Below are 17,635 nucleotides of genomic sequence, written 5' to 3' on the forward strand. Positions count from 1 at the left end.
TGGGTCATATGGTAGTTCTATTTGTAGTTTATTAAGGAACCTCCATACTGTTCTCCATAGTGGCTGTATCAATTTACATTCCCACCAACAGTGCAAGAGTGTTCCCTTTTTTCCACACCCTCTCCAGCATTTATTGTTTCTGGATTTTTTGATGATGGCCATTCTGACCGGTGTGAGATGATATCTCATTGTAGTTTTGATTTTCATTTCTCTAATGATTAACATCATTAGCATTTTTTAAATTCAACATATGTAATTGAGGGCTTTCTGCAATTGTTTCTGAAAAAACAGGCTTAAAATGAGCACTGATAATGTTATTTATAACTTATATGCCTATGAGGGATTCAGAGACTATGAAAAGCAGTGTTTCAAGATATCAAATCTGCTGATTTGACTCTTAGTTTAACCAAAAATATTATCATGAGAGAAAATGAGAAAAATTACAATTTCAGGGTGATATTTTACATGTTATAATTACTATCTAGCAAAAGTTTCAATACTTAATATACTAATATTTAATATTTTAGTATTGTCAAACATTTCTAATTTCGTGAAGCCTCTCTGTCTGCCTATCGGTTACATAAAGAGTTTTGTAAGTATCTACATATCATACATCTTTTTTGCACCAAAAAAGATTCATTTCATTTGGGGATTTTGAGTGGTTGAGAGTGGTACAGTTTTATGAAAAGAAGAAAATATATGTTTTAAAGCAATTCATTGTTTCAAGTCTGACTTCTTTGTATATTTATTTTACAGATTAAAGGATTCACCTGAAGACACAGCATTCTATTCATCAGAGACTGGACAAGAGTTACTCTTGCTTTTGGCAATTAAAGATGATGTTGTCATGGAAACAGTTGATCCTGCTTTCATTCATTGGCTGCCTAGGAGGTAACAATAAGCTATATCTTCTAAACTGAAGTTAGAACTATACTTGAGTCATTTGTTAAATAATTTTTTAAAGTTGAACTAATCCTCCACAAGTCTTTTTTTTGTCCCAGAAAGGAAATTCTAATTTTCTCTTCTGATAACTGGGTTCTCATTGTGCTCCCTAATGTTTGCAGACCATTATATTTTCATTACAAATATAATGGCATTTAATATCATGGATCTAATAAGAACCTGCTGTATAAAAAATAAAATAAAATTCAAATAAAAAAAAGAATAGATACATGGGTACAAAAAATATTATGGATCTACTGTAGTGTTATGAATATAACAATTAATCAGAATTTGAGAATGTTAATTCATGACTTTGTTACCAAAATGGCTAAATCTTGTAATCTGTAGTGTAAAGGGAAAATACAGATTTTAAAGAATATCAGTATTTTCATATCTAATCTTAAAAACAATACTATTTTTCTTTCAGCAAATAACTTATTTAAGGGACCAAAAATAAGGATAGAATTTTTATTTGTTAATATTGAAAATTTGAAGTTTAGAACAAAACAGAAAGAAAAAGGAATAATTCTCATATATTCACCATACAAAAGCAACTCTTAAAAATCATTTGATGGGCTTCCCTGGTGGCACAGTGGTTGAGAGTCCGCCTGCCGATGCAGGGGACACGCGTTCGTGCCCCGGTCCGGGAAGATCCCACATGCCGCGGAGCGGCTGGGCTCGTGAGCCATGGCCGCTGAGCCTGCACGTCCGGAGCCTGTGCTCTGCAACGGGAGAGGCCACAACAGTGAGAGGCCCGCGTACCGCAAAAAAAAAAAAAAAAATCGTTTGATTCATTTCCTTTTTGTTCATTTTGTTTCATTTTCTTGAACAGGGGAAGAGTAAGACAAGGATTTTTTAAAATGAAGTAACGTGTACAACGATTAGTTTTTTGCTTTATTTTATTGTATTTAATTTTTTATTGGGGTATAGTTGTTTTACAATGTTGTGTTAGTTTCTACTGTACAGCAAAGTGGAGTTCCCTGTGCTGTACAGCAGTTTCTCATTAGTTATCTTTTTTATACATATTAGTGTATATATGTCAGTCCCAGGCTCCCAATTCATCCCACCCACCCTTTCCCCCCTTGGGGTCCATACATTTGTTCTCTGCGTCTGTGTCTCTATTTCTGCCCTGCAAACAGGTTCATCTGTACCATTTTTCTAGATTCCACATACAGGCGTTAATATACGATGTTTTTCTCTTTTTGACTTACTTCACTCTGTATGACCATCTCTAGGTCCATCCACATGTCTACACATGACCCAATTTCGTTCCATTTTATGGCTGAGTAATATTTCATTGTATATATGGACCACATAATCTTTATCCATTTGTCTGTCAGTGGCCATTTAGGTTGCTTCCATGACCTGGCTATTGTAAATAGTGCTGCAGTGAACTTTGGGGTGCATGTGTCTTTTTGAATTATGGTTTTCTCTGAGTATATGCCCAGTAGTGGGATTGCTGGGTCATATGATAATTCTATTTTTAGTTTTTAAGGAACCTCCATACTATTCTCCATAGTGGCTGTATCATTTTACATTCCCACCAACAGTGCAGGAGGATTCCCTTTTCTCCATACCCTCTCCAGCATTTATTGTTTCTAGATTTTTTGATGATGGCCATTCTGACCGGTGTGAGGTGATATCTCATTGTAGTTTTGATTTGCATTTCTCTAATGATTAGTGATGATGAGCATCTTTTCATGTGGCTCTTGACCATCTGTATGTCTTCTTTGGAGAAATGTCTATTTAGGTCTCCCATCCGTTTTTTGATTGGGTTGTTTTTTTGATATTGAGCTGCATGAGTTGTTTTTATATTTTGGAGATTAATCCTTTGTCCGTTGATTTGTTTGCAAAGTTTTCTTTCTTTTTATTATAAAAACTCTCCAGCACCTAAAGGGTTGAAAGAATAGTACAATAAGTACCTATATATGCACAATTTAGATTTAAATATTGTACCATTTACTGTACCTGTTCTATATATATATACATATGTGTGTGTATTTTCCATTCATTGTTTGATTGACTACACCATTTGAAAGTAAGTTACAGAAGTTATCACCTCTTACCTCTAAAAATTTCAGCATCCATCTGAGAAGAAGACCTACCTTCTAGATAAACACAAGTGCTTTATGATACCTAAGGAAAGTAGCAAAAAAAAAGTAGCTTGTCATTTTTCTTTTCTAAGAGGAGGAAATTGGTATGGAACGAGGCCAAATGCATTGTCAGGTAGAACATATGTTATTTGAAAACATGTTTATATTAGAGTAAACTTCCAAGCCCTTATCTCAAACTTAAACATTCTTTAAGTATTTAAATGATATTCAAACCTCCAACTTTTAAAATAAAGTTTTTTTAAACAGGTTTTCTGCTGTGATGCCTCAATTTTGTTTCCTAAAACATTTTCTTTCCTACTAATCTAGCAGTGAGGAAGAAAGGAGTAATTATTTATAAATTTCTACTGTTTTAAATAGTTTTTGGAGAAAGATCAATACAGATATCAAAATAAATCTTTTTTTGGATTATTTTCATTTACAAAACTTTAAATTTGAGTTCTTTTGTACAAGGAGAAAATGAAAGGGAATACACTACAGCAGTATTATTATTCGCAGTATCAACTTTCATAGAAATAACCTTGAACTTTTACAATTAGTTGGAAACTTTTACAATTAGTATTATTATTCACAATATCAACTTTCATAGAAATAACCTTGAACTTTTACAATTAGTTGGAAACAGGTAGATATACTCAGAAAGTAGAAGTATAGCTAAAGAAAATGAGATCAGTATTTTAAAGGTTTAAAATTTTGAGTTGTAATTTTACACTGTGTGCCAATTGTATTGCTTGTTTTCAATATTTTTTAGAAATGTTTTACAGACTTATGAAAGAATTTATGGAGAAAGCAGTATCCATTTTATTAAAATATTAAGACATTAAAAAATTTAAAGGTCAGCTTGATTTTCTGGGTATGTTGGTAAGAAAGCTATAAAAGTTGGTAAAGGAGAACTGGACTAATTGATATATGATAAATTATATGTAGGGTATTACTTAGAGAATTGGTAATCTTTATAATTGTAGTATGGAGAAGAATTTGTCTCTGACTAATTTTCTAAAGAGTATTGATTGCGTACAGTTCTTTATGTACTGAATATTGGTACTCGTTTTGGATTTACATAAAATTTAGATTAAAAAGCCAGCTTGTGAGTGTGATATTCTCTTAACCAATATTGGGTCATTTTTTAAGTATTAAAGTAAAAATCTGTTCATGAGGTAGGGAAGATCTCTAGATAAATGCCAAGTAAAAACATGTTATGTGAATTCAGTTGTGTAGAGTAGAGTTTATCCAAAGACGAAAACTCAATAAGTATAGCAAATGCTTGATAATTTGTGTTTTCTGTTTTCTCAGATTTAAGCTTTTTGTTATCCATTATTTTCTGCATTTTTAAAACTGTTTCCTTCTGTTGTTTTGTCTCTGCATGTTTCTCTCTGTAGCAAAGGGGCAAATAGTAATTTTTGGCTGGGAATTTTTCCGAAGGTGAATTTAATCGTGTTTTTCCTCCAAAACACCAGGCTGCATTCATTCTTTTAAAAATATTTATTAAGCATCTGTTATGTGCCATACATTGTTTCCAGTGAAGAAAATGGACAGAGATCTGTGTCCCTGTGGGGTTTATATTCCATCATGTCAGGGTAGAAAATGATATTGATTTAGGAGATGCTCGTGCTGTGAAGGAAAAGAAGCAGAATAAGATGAGAGTGTGGGGGGCTGAGAAGTGAGTTACCAGAGGTCATCAGGTCCATCCTCATAGAGAAGGTGACATTTGGGCTAAGACTTTGTGGCGAACGAGTTGACCTCGTGGGTATTTAGGGAAGGGAGCTCCAGGCAGAGTCAGCAGTCCATCCAAGTGTTTAATATATGACATGCTGAGTATTTCTAGAAACAGCAGGAAAGTTCGCCTGGTTGGACAAGGAAGAGTTATGGGAAAGAAGTAGCAGGTGAGAGCCAAGAGTTAACGTGGAGATGGATGCAGCAAAAATGAAGGCCTTGTATGTCACTGAAAATATTTAGAGCTTTTGCTCTGAATGCCCTCAGGAGCCACAGTGTGGTTTGATCAGAGAAGTGATGTAATCTGGCTTTTTCTTTTCTTTTTTTTTTTTTAAGGATCTGGCTGGCTGTTGTGTTGTGGATTGATTGTAGAGGTGCAGGAACAAGCAGAGGTATCAGTGGGAAGTTAATCAGGCAAGGGTTGTTTATGTCTAACTCCAGGGTAGTTAACAGGGGCGGTGGTCAAATTTTGGATATATTTTGAAGGTATATTCATGAGGATTTGTGGATGGAAAATATGTAGGATATGAGAGAAAAGAAACCCTTTATGATACCCTCAAGGCTCTATGTCACCTTGTACCCACATCAAGGGGTGTACCTTATGAATGAAATGAAGACCCTGCACAAAATAGGGATGAGAGTTTTCCAAACTAAAGGTCACTACCAAATAGTGGGTTAAAAAAATCAATTCTGTGGGTCACATTTAGCATTTTTCATTAGAATAAATAAATTAAAATTAAAGTAAGAATAGAGTGTAATATATCAGCATACACTGCCCACTTAGTACATGTTGTCTGTTGAGCACTTCTGCGCATTTGGGACATGGCAGTGAATAAAGCAGACAGTGTCCCAGTCCTCATGGAGCTGTCCTTTGAATATTGTGTATTGGGTCTTGATCTTACGTATATTTCTTACTGAGTTGCTATGAAAAAAGTTTAAGAGCCAGAGTCCTAGTTAGAGAACAGAGAGACAGAGACAAGAAGAGGAAGGAACACGCAGATGAGGAAAACAATAGTAATGACAGGAAAATTAATAATACTAACAATAGTAATTAATGGATGCTCATTCATTGTGTACCAGGCACTGTGGAAAATGCTTTACTTAGGTCATCTAGTTAACAAAAATAAAATGAGATAGATATTATTTCTATTTTGGAGATTAGGGAACAGTCTCTAAGAGTTTAAGTAACTTGCCCAGTCTACATGGTTGTCTCAAGATTTCTGTCTATTTCTGAAATCAGAGTATAGTTCCCTATCACTAGAATTTACCACTTCAGTAGTTTCTCTTCTGTAATAAAGTCAGAGGTATAGGCCATGGGCTAAAAATCATCAAGGACCCAAGGAGATTGTTATCTTGCTCCTTAATTACCTATTAGTTCGTTGCTTAACAGTATTAGATACTTCACATGTTCACTGTCCTATATGGGAGCCGCTAGCCACGTGTGGCAGGTGAAGATTGGAATTGTACCTAGTCCCAACTGAGATGTGGCCCGATGGAGACTCTAAAATGCAGTAAAAGTCTTTTACAGAATGTAAAAGACTTGTAACCAAAAATATTCAGAGTTTAAAAAAATTATTTAAATATCTCAATAATTTTTATTGATTAAATTTTGCACTGATAATAATGTAATTATATTTGGTCAAGCAAAAATATTATTAAAATTAATTTCACCTGTTTCTTTTAACCTTTTTTAATGTGGTTACTAAAATTTTAAAATATGTGTGTGACTTGTGTTATATTTCTATCATTTATAAAATAGAAACCCGACCATTTTGCAAAGGTTTTCTAATATCTAATACCCCAAAGGGAGCCCAAATCATAGAAGATAATGGGGACTTTTTGTTTTTGTTTTTAATTTTTGAATTTTATTTAATTTACATTTTATACAGCAGGTTCTTATTAGTCATCCATTTTATACACATTAGTGTATAATGTCACTCCCAATCTCCCAATTCATCACAACACCACACCCCACCCCCCACTGCTTTCCCCGCTTAGTGTCTTTATGTTTGTTCTGTACATCTGTGTCTCAGTTTCTGCCCTGCAAACCAGTTCATCTGTACCATTTTGCTAGGTTCCAATATATGTTTTAATATACGATATTTGTTTTTCTCTTTTTGACTTACTTCACTCTGTATGACAGTCTCTAGATCCATCCACATCTCTACAAATGACCCAATTTTGTTCCTTTTTATGGCTGAGTAGTATTCCATTGTATATATATACCACATCTTCTTTATCCATTCATCTGTCGATGGTCATTTAGGTTGATTCCATGACCTGGCTATTGTAAATAGTGCTGCAGTGAATATTGGGGTGCAAGTGTCTTTTTCAATTATGGTTTTCTCTGAATATATGCCCAATAGTGGGATTGCTGGGTCATATGGTAATTCTGTTTTTCGTTTTTTAAGGAACCTCCATACTGTTCTCCGTAATGGCTGTATCAATTTACATTCCCACCGAGAGTGCAGGAGGGTTCCCTTTTCTCCACACCCTCTCCAGCATTTGTTGTTTGTAGATTTTCTGATGCTGCCCATTCTGACTGGTGTGAGGTGATACCTCATTGTAGTTTTGATTTGCATTTCCCTAATAATTAGTGATGTTGAGCATCTTTTCATGTGGCTCTTGACCATTTGTATGTCTTCTTTGGAGAAATGTCAGTTTAGGTCTTCTGCCCATTTTTGGATTGGGTTGTTTGTTTCTTTAATATTGAGCTGCATGAGCTGTTTATATATTTTGGAGATTAATCCTTTGTCCGTTGATGTGTTTGCAAATATTTTCTCCCATTTTGAGGGTTGTCTTTTGGTCTTGTCTATGGTTTCCTTTGCTGTGCAAAAGCTTTTGTTTCATTAGGTCCCATTTGTTTATTTTTGTTTTTATTTCCATTACTCTCGGAGGTGGATCAAAAAAGATCTTGCTGTGATTTATGTCAAAGAGTGTTCTTCCTATGTCTTCCTCTAAGAGTTTGATAGTGTCTGGCCTTACATTTAGGTCTTTAATACATTTTGAGTTTATTTTTGTGAATGGTGTTAGGGAGTGTTCTAATTTCATTCTTTTACATGTAGCTGTCCAGTTTTCCCAGCACCACTTATTGAAGACACTGTCTTTTCTCCATTGTATATCCTTGCCTCTTTTGTCATAGATTAGTTGACTGTAGGTGTGTGGGTTTATCTCTGGGCTTTCTATCTTGTTCCATTGATCTATATTTCTGTTTTTGTGCCAGTACCATATTGTCTTGATTACTGTAGCTTTGTAGTATAGTCTGAAGTCAGGGAGTCTGATTCCTCCAGCTCTGTTTTTTTCCCTCAAGACTGCTTTGGCTATTCAGGGTCTTTTCTGACTCCATACAGATTTTAAGATTTTTTGTTCTAGTCTGTAAAAAATGCCATTGGTAATTTGATAGGGATTGCATTGAATCTGTAGATTGCTTTGGGTAGTATAGTCATTTTCACAATATTGATTCTTCCAATCCCAGGACATGGTATATCTCTCTATCTGTTGGTATCATCTTTAATTTCTTTCATCAGCGTCTTATAGTTTTCTGCATACAGGTCTTTTGTCTCCCTAGGTAGGTTTATTCCTAGATATTTTATTCTTTTTGTTGCAGTGGTAAATGGGAGTGTTTCCTTAATTCCTGTTTCATATTTTTCATCATTAGTGTATAGGAATTCAAGACATTTCTGTGCATTAATTTTGTGTCCTGCAACCTTACCAAATTCATTAATTAGCTCTAGTGGTTTTCTGGTGGCATCTTTAGGATTCTCTCTGTATAGTATCAATGTCATCTGCAGACAGTGACAGTTTTACTTCTTCTTTTCCAATTTGTTTTCCTTTTATTTCCTTTTCTTCTCTGATTGCTGTGGTTAGGACTTCCAAGACTATGTTGAATAATAGTGGTGAGAGTGGACATCCTTGTCTTGTTCCTGATCTGAGAGTAAATGCTTTCAGTTTTTCACCATTGAGAATGATGTTTGCTGTGGGTGTGTGGTATATGGCCTTTATTATGTTGAGGTAGGTTCCCTCTATGCCCACTTTCTGGAGAGTTTTTATCATAAGTGTGTATTGAATTTTGTCAAAAGCTTTTTGTGCATCTATTGAGATGATCATATGGTTTTTATTCTTCAATTTGTTAATATGGTGTATCACATTGATTCATGTGCATATATTGAAGAATCCTTGCATCTCTGGGATAAATCCCACTTGATCATGGTGTATGATCCTTTTAATGTGTTGTTGGATTCTGTTTGCTAGTATTTTGTTGAGGATTTTTGCTTCTGTATTCATCAGTGATATTGGTCTGTAATTTTATTTTTTTTTGTAGTATCTTTGTCTGGTTTTGGTATCAGGGTGATGGTGGCCTCATGGAATGAGTTTGGCAGTGTTCCTTCCTCTGCAATTTTTTGGAAGAGTTTGAGAAGGATGGGTGTTAGCTCTTCTCTAAATGTTTGATAGAATTCACCTGTGAAGCCATCTTGTCCTGGACTTTTGTTTGTTGGAAGATTTTTAATCACAGTTTCAATTTCATTACTTGTGATTGGTCTGTTCATATTTTCTATTTCTTCCTGGTTCAATCTTAGAAGGTTATGCCTTTCTAAGAATTTGTCCATTTCTCCCAGGTTGTCCATTTTATTGGCATAGAGTTGCTTGTAGTAGTCCCTTGGAATGCTTTGTATTGCTGTGGTGTAACTTACACTTCTTCATTTCTAATTTTATTGATTTGAGTACTCTCCCTTGTTTTCTGGATTAGTCTGGCTAATGGTTTATCAATTTTGTTTATCTTCTCAAAGATCCAACTTTTAGTTTTATTGATCTTTGCTACTGTTTTCTTTGTTTCTATTTCATTTACTTCTGCTCTAATCTTTATGATTTCTTTCCTTCTGCTAACTTTGGGTTTTGTTTGTTCTTCTTTCTCTAGTTGCTTTAGGTGTAATGTTAGGTCGTTTATTTGAGATTTTTCTTGTTTCTTGAGGTAAAATTGTATTGCTATAAACTTCCCACTTAGAACTGCTTTTGCTGCATCCCATAGGTTTTGGGTCGTCGTGTTTTCATTGTCATTTGTCTCTAGGTATTTTTTGATTTCCTCTTTGATTTCTTCAGTGATCTCTTGGTTATTTAGTAACGTATTGTTTAGCCTCCTTGTGTTTGTGTTTTTTACTTTTTTTCCCTGTAATTTATTTGTAATCTCATAGCGTTGTGGTCAGAAAAGGTGCTTGATATGATTTCAATTTTCTTAAATTTACCAAGGCTTGATTTGTGACCCAATGTGTGATCTATCCTGGAGAATGTTCCATGTGCACTTGGGAAGAAAGTGTAATCTGCTCTTTTTGGATGGAATGTCCTATAAATATCAATTAAATATATCTAGTCTGTTGTGTCATTTAACGTTTGTGTTTCCTTATTAATTTTCTGTTTGGATGATCTGTCCATTGGTGTAAGTGAGGTGTTAAAGTCTCCCACTATTATTGTGTTACTGTTGATTTCCTCTTTTATAGCTGTTAGCAGTTGCCTTATGTATTGAGGTGCTCCTGTGTTGGGTGCATATATATTTATGGGTGCATATATTTATAATTGTTATATCTTCTTCTTAGATTGATCCCTTGATCATTATGTAGTGTCCTTCCTTATCTCTTGCAACATTCTTTATTTCAAAGTCTATTTTATCTGATATGAGTATTGCTTCTCCAGCTTTCTTTTGATTTCCATTTGCATGGAATATCTTTTTCCATCCCCCTCACTTTCAGTCTGTATGTGTCCCTAGGTCTGAAGTGGGTCTCTTGTAGACAGCATATATATGGGTCTTGTTTTTGTATCTATGCAAAGCAAGCCTGTGTCTTTTGGTTGGAGCATTTAATCCATTCACGTTTAAGGTAATTATCGATATTTATGTTCCTTTGACCATTTCTTAATTGTTTTGGGTTTGTTCTTGTAGGTCCTTTTCTTGTGTTTCCCACTTAGAGAAGTTCCTTTCAAATTTGTTTTAGAGCTGGTTTGGTGGTGCTGAATTCTCTTAGCTTTTGCTTGTCTTTAAAGCTTTAGATTTCTCCATTGAATCTGAATGAGATCCTTGCTGGGTAGAGTAATCTTGGTTGTAGGTTCTTTCCCGTTCATCACTTTAAGTATATCACGCCACTCCCTTCCGGCTTGTAAAGTTTCTGCTGAGAAATCAGCTGTTAACCTTATGGGAGTTCCCTTGTATGTTATTTGTCGTTTTTCCCTTGCTGCTTTCAATAAGTTTTCTTTGTCTTTAATTTTTGCCAATTTGATTACTATGTTTCTCGATGTGTTTCTCCTTGGGTTTATCCTGTATGGGACTCTCTGTGCTTCCTGGACTTGGGTGCCTATTTCCTTTCCCATGTTAGGGAAGTTTTCGACTATAATCTCTTCAAATATTTTCTCGGGTCCTTTCTCTCTCTCTTCTCCTTCTGGGACCCCTATAATGCGAATGTTTTTGCATTTAACGTTGTCCCAGAGGTCTCTTAGGGTGTCCTCATTTCTTTTCATTCTGTTTTCTCTAGTCTGTTCTGCAGCAGTGAATTCCACCATTCTGTCTTCCAGGTCACTTATCTGTTCTTCTGCCTCAGTTATTCTGCTATTGATTCCTTCTAGTGTAGTTTTCATTTCAGTTATTGTATTGTTCATCTCTGTTTGTTCTTTAATTCTTCTAGGTCTTTGTTAAATATTTCTTGCATCTTCTCAATCTTTGCCTCCATTCTTTTTCGAGGTCCTGGATCATCTTTACTCTCATTATTCTGAATTCTTTTTCTGGAAGGTTGCCTATCTCCACTTCATTTAGTTGTTTTTCTGCGGTTTTATCTTGTTCCTTCATCTGGTACATAGCCCTCTGCCTTTTCATCTTGTCTGTTCTGTGAATGTGGTTTTTGTTCCACAGGCTGTAGGACTGTAGTTCTTCTTGCTTCTGCTGTCTGCCCTCTGGTGGATGAGGCTATCTAAGGGGCTTGTGTAAGTTTCCTGATGGGAGGGACTGGTGGTGGGTAGAGCTGACTGTTGCTCTGGTGGGCAGAGCTCAGTAAAACTTTAATCTGCTTGACTGTTGATGGGTGAGGCTGGGTTCCCTCCCTGTTGGTTGTTTGGCCTGAGACAACCCCACACTGGAGCCTACCTGGGCTCTTTGGTGGGGCTAATGACAGACTCTGGGAGGGCTCACACCAAGGAGTACTTCCCAGAACTTCTACTGCCAGTGTCTGTATCCTCGCAGTGAGACAGAGACACCCGCTAATGGGGACTTTCTGATTTCCCATGAAAAGTTGTAAGTGTCTCCTGAGTGTGTATTAGCAGCAAATACTGAATCCCTTGTCAGATGAGTTCTGATTTCAGGTGTCAGTACTTGGTGAATGTAGGTAAATCCTTAATCAATGCATGTGGAAATTCTAAACTTTGCAGAGACTCTTCTGTTTTTACTTTTAATCTTTTAGTGGGACTGCTAACAAGGCAAATGAAAGTCTTTTGGAAAGGGAAGCTTCCTTGGATACCTGAAATCATTGTCGATGCCTAGTTTAAAACACCATCGTGGAAAATATCATATATCTGTAAAAGTTCTAGTGTTGTTATTTCATCAAATTATTCTCTTAAAATTGTAGTGAACAATCAACGCATTGCAATCTATTATTATTTTGGTAGTAGCTAGAAATTACTTGTGAAAATAAGTAGCCATTAATCCAAAAGGGAAGATGATTTTTAGTTGTGTTTAACTTTCTTGTAGTGGATATTGTGTTGGTATCTCTGATATCTACTGTTTTCTGCAATGATGAAGCAGCCCCGAGGCCTGGAAGAGATTGACTCCATGCAGAGCTCCATATATGGACCCATCTGATTTGCCCCAGTGATTGGCTTAAGCCATTGAGCTTATGGGATTTTTTTTTTTTTTTTGGCCATAAGATTTGATTGATTCAAGGACTTTTTGTTCAACCTTTGTGGGAAGTGCCCTTTCTCCCAGTGTATCTGAATGAGGAATCCCGACATCCTGTTTGCTGAAGGTGGCTAACCTATAATCACCTGGGAAGCCAGCCTGAGGGAAAAGCTGATTCTTGCATTGAGGTCAGAGAAATCAGAAGACACCAGGTCCTTGATGAAATCATCTTGACATGTCTCCCACCCCTCCCCCTTTCTGGCTTAAACATCATCAAAAGTGGTAAATGCCCCACCTCTAGCCCCTATGACCTGGCATAACCCTATTCCACAGAGCTGCATTAACCTATGAAATTTATGTTGGCCTCTTTCAGGAGTTACCAAGGCAGTAAAGGCTTGTGTCCACTCATAGGTATCCCTAAATATATTATAACTGAGACTATGAGACCATACCTTTACGAGATGATTTAGATCACCTAGATTAAATTATTTTTTTAAAAATTGTTGATATTATAAATAAGGATAAAATGCGTGATCGTCAAGCATGAGATGAGCCTTGGCTTCCTTTAACAGTGTAGTGTGTAATGGACAATATATACAAACAAAAGAGACATGTTTGGGCTGCATTTGCAAATCATAAACTCTGCTTGTTTTAAAGCCGTAGTTTGTGTGCAAATACAAACCAAGCCTACTGGTACACATCTTTGAGTGCCCTTAATCATATATTCCATCCTGTTCTTTGTCATCTTAATGTGAAAGTCTTTCTGTGCTAGTCTGTCATACAAATAGTGATTAAGGAAAGCTTTGGAAGCAAAATAAACTTTCCAAGTTCTCTCTGAGATAATTGGGGAATATTTTTCAATTGGTTCTAATACCGCCACCCTGTAATCACTGAGAAAATGAGTTTGTGGCATTGGATGTGGTACTTCAAGTAAACTGTTGTCATAAGCTCGAATGACTGTCGTTTTTTCTATAGTATTTATTTGTGTGTAGTGTAATATGATTTGATAGCATTGATACTGGCGAAATGGAGGTGTCGCTGATCTCTGCTTATAAATCTTGACATCCTCCGTGTTTTCACCAGTAAACTTACTTCAGATAATTCCCTCAATTGCCTAAATCTTGAATTGCTTTTCATTTATCCTGTTTAAATCTTGATGGCTTATCAGAGTATGCATGTGAAAATCAGGGGGGAAAAAAGCAACATTGTTGGTGTGTTTTGTTCCTATAACCTTGATCTCCACCTATTGCATTTTTGTAAGCTTCATGGTGCCTAAGAAGGCTTTGGAATAATGTGTATTTGAAATGCTATTAGAGTTCAACAAACACATAAGCTTAAATAAAACCCATAATTTTATTTAGCTCTTAAGGTAGCTGTTGTTTCGAAAGTATCTGTCGGTTGGTTCACTGACTCCTGCAAATAAAGTGCTCATTCAAACCAATTTCATTGACTATTGCTTAAGTGTTAAGCAGTCTTAAAGTACTCATCGTATGAAAGTGTTTTTAAGTACCCCTGTGCAAATTACGTCTTTCCATGAATTGTATTAGCAGAGCTAAATGGATTTGGGTTCCTGGTATGTAAGGGTACATTCTTAAGTGTTAACTCATGAATAATGGTGAACTTTGAGTATAACATACTCACACATATCTATGCATTTATACAAGCCACAACAAAAGGAATCTTGATTCTAGTCAATTGACACATGTTTTGCAAAGGGAAGGCAGTGGTTATGCTGTTACACTAAATTACTCTTCCTCTTCCTTGTCCCCTATTCTCACCCCATCCCTATTCCCACTTCCGGTACACCTTTCGTAGGCAGGTCCTGTCTTTATTATCTCTCATCTCAACTATTGCCCTGGCCTTGCTCCTCATCTTTCTGCCTGCTTTTCCTTCCTTTCTACAGTGCATCTCTTACATTGCGACCGGAGTTGCCATTTGTCAGGCAGTTACTGAGTGTCTGCTTTGTGTGAGGCATTGTGGTAAGTGCTGTGGAGGAGTCCAAGATGAATTATTCGGGTTGCTGTCTGTCTAGGAAGGAAAGAAGGCACATGCAAACAATGAGAGGAGAAAAAAATGCTAAGATTTAGGATCCTATTTAAGAAAAATACTAAAAAACTGGCATGGAAGCTCTAAGAAGACAGATCTTATAGAAAGGAAGGAAGAAAAAATATTTATGGAGAGAACAGCATTTGATATGGGTCTTAATATAATAATAATTAGAGTGAACATGTAGTGAGTGCTTGCTTTGTACCAAGCACTGAGCAAAGGGCCTTGCCTGAGTTATATCCTCTGAACCTTGTGCTATTGTGATCCCTATTTTGTAAATGAGGGCCTGAGGTTCTGAGAAGTTAAGATATTTCCTAAAATTCACACAGCTAATAAGGGAAGTCAAAGAGTAATCTATAAGACAGCTTCATTCCATAGCCCATGGATATAACCATTATGTTAAAACTGGACATAATCTAAGAGAACAAGGCAGTGTCTTAGTCTGCTCAGATTTCTGTAACAAAATACCATAGCCTGAGTGGCTTAAACAGAAATTTATTTCTCATAACTGTTGAGGGTGAGAAGTCCAAGATCATGGTGCCGGCTGATCACTTCCTCACAGGACACTCTTAATGGTTTACATTTGGCTCTCTTCTTGCTGTATCCTCACAAGGCAGGGAGAGACAAAGAGCAAGCTCTATGGTCTCTTCTTATAAGGGCACTAATCCTATTATGAGGACCCCACCCTCATGACTTCATTTAATCCTAATTTCCTCTCAAGGGCCTTTCCTCCTAATGTCACCACTCTGGGGTTGGGGCTTTAACATATGAACTTTGGGGAGGACACAAACATTCAGTCAGGCAGAAAAAATCCATTCACGGTTAGAGCAAAGTGTAAAATAGAGTTGGCTCCTAGGTATATGTATTTGTGGCAAGCATGCAGTAGCTTTGTTAATAATGACGATCAATGTATATTGGAATGTATTGCATGTCAACCCCAGCTTAATCAATCTGTTTGTGTTAATTAATTTCATTTAATTCTCCTGATAACTTTATTTTTGTTACTTTACATGAGGAAACTGAGGTACAGAGAGATTATTACTTTGCTTAAAGTCACATGCAGTTAAGTGGAGCCAGGTTTCAAACGCAGACTATGTTTCTCTAGATATGTGCTGCCCAGTGTGTTTGGTACTAGCCACATGGGCCTGTTGATCTCCTGAAGCATGGCTAATCCAAATTGAGAGTTGTCATAAGTGTAAAATACACACTGGATTTCAAAGACATATTAAGAAAAAAGGATAGAAAACATTCCATTAGCAGTTATATTGATTGCATATTAGATTGATAATATTTTGATATATTGGGATATATACAGTATACAAATAAATTAATTTCACCTGTTTCATTTTCCTTTCTTATTACTAGAAAATGTAAACTTATATATGTGTTATGTATCTTTCTTTTTTGGTGATAAAATTTAAGTTCTACTCTCTCAGCAAATTTCCCTTATAGAATACAGTGTTATAAACCATAGTTATACTTCCATTGGAAATTATAAATCTAAATTCTGCCCATTGCACACTTGGAGAGAAGAGGTAGAGGAAGGCTAGATAAAAAGGTTGGGCCTAGAGATTGCTAAGTCAGGAATGCTGGCATCTTAGCTTTGCTATATACAGACTTTTGCCCCAATAGGATGTTTGTAGGATACATTGGAAGGAAGAAAAACTAAAAAAGACTTGCTTGGAAGTTACTGTCAAGTGAGGGATAACTTATGCCCAGACTAGGGCAGGTGGAGTCAAAAAGATAAGATGGGAGATGAGAGAAATTACAGAGTCACAACTGAAAGGATGTGACGGACAATTGGATGGTTGTGCCTGTTGAGGGAGAAGAGATTGTTGAAGGGGACTTTGAGGTTTTGAAGTTGAGTGGGGAGATAATGAGAAAATTAACAGAAATAAGAAACACAGAAGGAGGAAGGGATTTGGATGTATCTTGGGCATGTTGAGTTTTGAGGTGCTTGAAGAGTGTCTGGGTGATATGAGCTGGAAGTCTGTTGAAACCAAAAGATTAAAACCCAGTTTATGTGCGCATGTATACGTGTGTGTGTGTGTGTGCGTGGCTGGGGTATCAGAGCAGGAGATCAAGATCAAAGGGAGGTGTCTTCATAGTGATACTAAGAAGAAATAGTTGGTAAGAAAGCAAGGAAACACATTGATAACAGTAACCTTTGGTGAAACTGGATTGCATTTATGCTCATACACATACAATATGCTTTTGTACACATGCTTCTGTGATGCCGACTCTGCTCACATTGTCAGTGAGAACAGTACAGTTCAGAGTGTTTCAGGCCCTGTCTCACACACAGCCTGTTACTGAGTTACTGGTCCAGTGCTGTCTTGTTCTAGATTGCCTGAGTTTCTGTCTGGGGCTTTCAGCTGCACTAAGCCTTTTCTGAGTGTGGTGTGTTGTAGATCCTCCTACAGCAAAGAACCAAATGGTTCCTCTGTGGTGCTGGGTAAGGGAGAGTGTTGATACTTTGCAGTGTTTGGGAGGTAGGTGTGTGTGTGCGTGTGTGCGCGTGCGTGTGTGTGTGCACAACAGACTAGGTGTGCACTGGAAGGAGTTGTGTATTGAAAGCATTTTAATGTATTTTCAGCATCTTCTACTTGCTCTCCAGGTGAATAGGCTCAAGTGAATTGACAGAAAGTGTTGCCCCGGGGAGACTGGGGTGCCGAAAGGAAAATGGTGCCTATGAGGTAGATAGAGCTGCTCCGAAGTCAAAAAGTGGGAGGCTTAGTTGGTGTTAACTGGCTCAGGATTGCCTTGGTGGGCCAGGTGGCTGAGGGACACATTGCCATTCATGATACAATTCCAGCCCGGGCCTCTGTGTTTATCTCCTTTGTCTTTCCCTCTTGAGGACTGTCAGGTGCTTTTCTGGAATGGATTGTGGACACCCACTAATGTGTATCGCTTCAGGTCACTCTGCTGATTCATCCAGCTCACTGCTGAGTGTTTG

General features: G+C 36.7%; 1 protein-coding gene across 5 annotated transcripts in view; it reads left to right on the forward strand.

The window, feature by feature from the left end:
* The first annotated feature begins 735 nt into the window (after positions 1–735).
* Positions 736–17,635, forward strand: part of CNTN3 (contactin 3) — a 239,603-nt gene continuing 222,703 nt past the window's right edge. For 3 of the 5 annotated variants that reach the window (XR_007479545.1, XM_033437175.2, XM_033437176.2), the window contains exon 1: positions 736–891. Coding sequence is in view for 4 of the 5 variants with exons in the window: in XM_033437175.2 (XP_033293066.2) it covers positions 837–891 (55 nt within the window). In the remaining variant the exon portion in view is untranslated. The remainder of the gene's footprint in view (positions 892–17,635) is intronic. The other 2 variants (XM_004274764.4, XM_033437173.2) reach the window with 1 other exon arrangement.

The sequence above is a fragment of the Orcinus orca genome, chromosome 10 (assembly GCF_937001465.1).
Source record: "Orcinus orca chromosome 10, mOrcOrc1.1, whole genome shotgun sequence".
In the NCBI taxonomy this organism is placed as follows: domain Eukaryota; kingdom Metazoa; phylum Chordata; class Mammalia; order Artiodactyla; family Delphinidae; genus Orcinus; species Orcinus orca.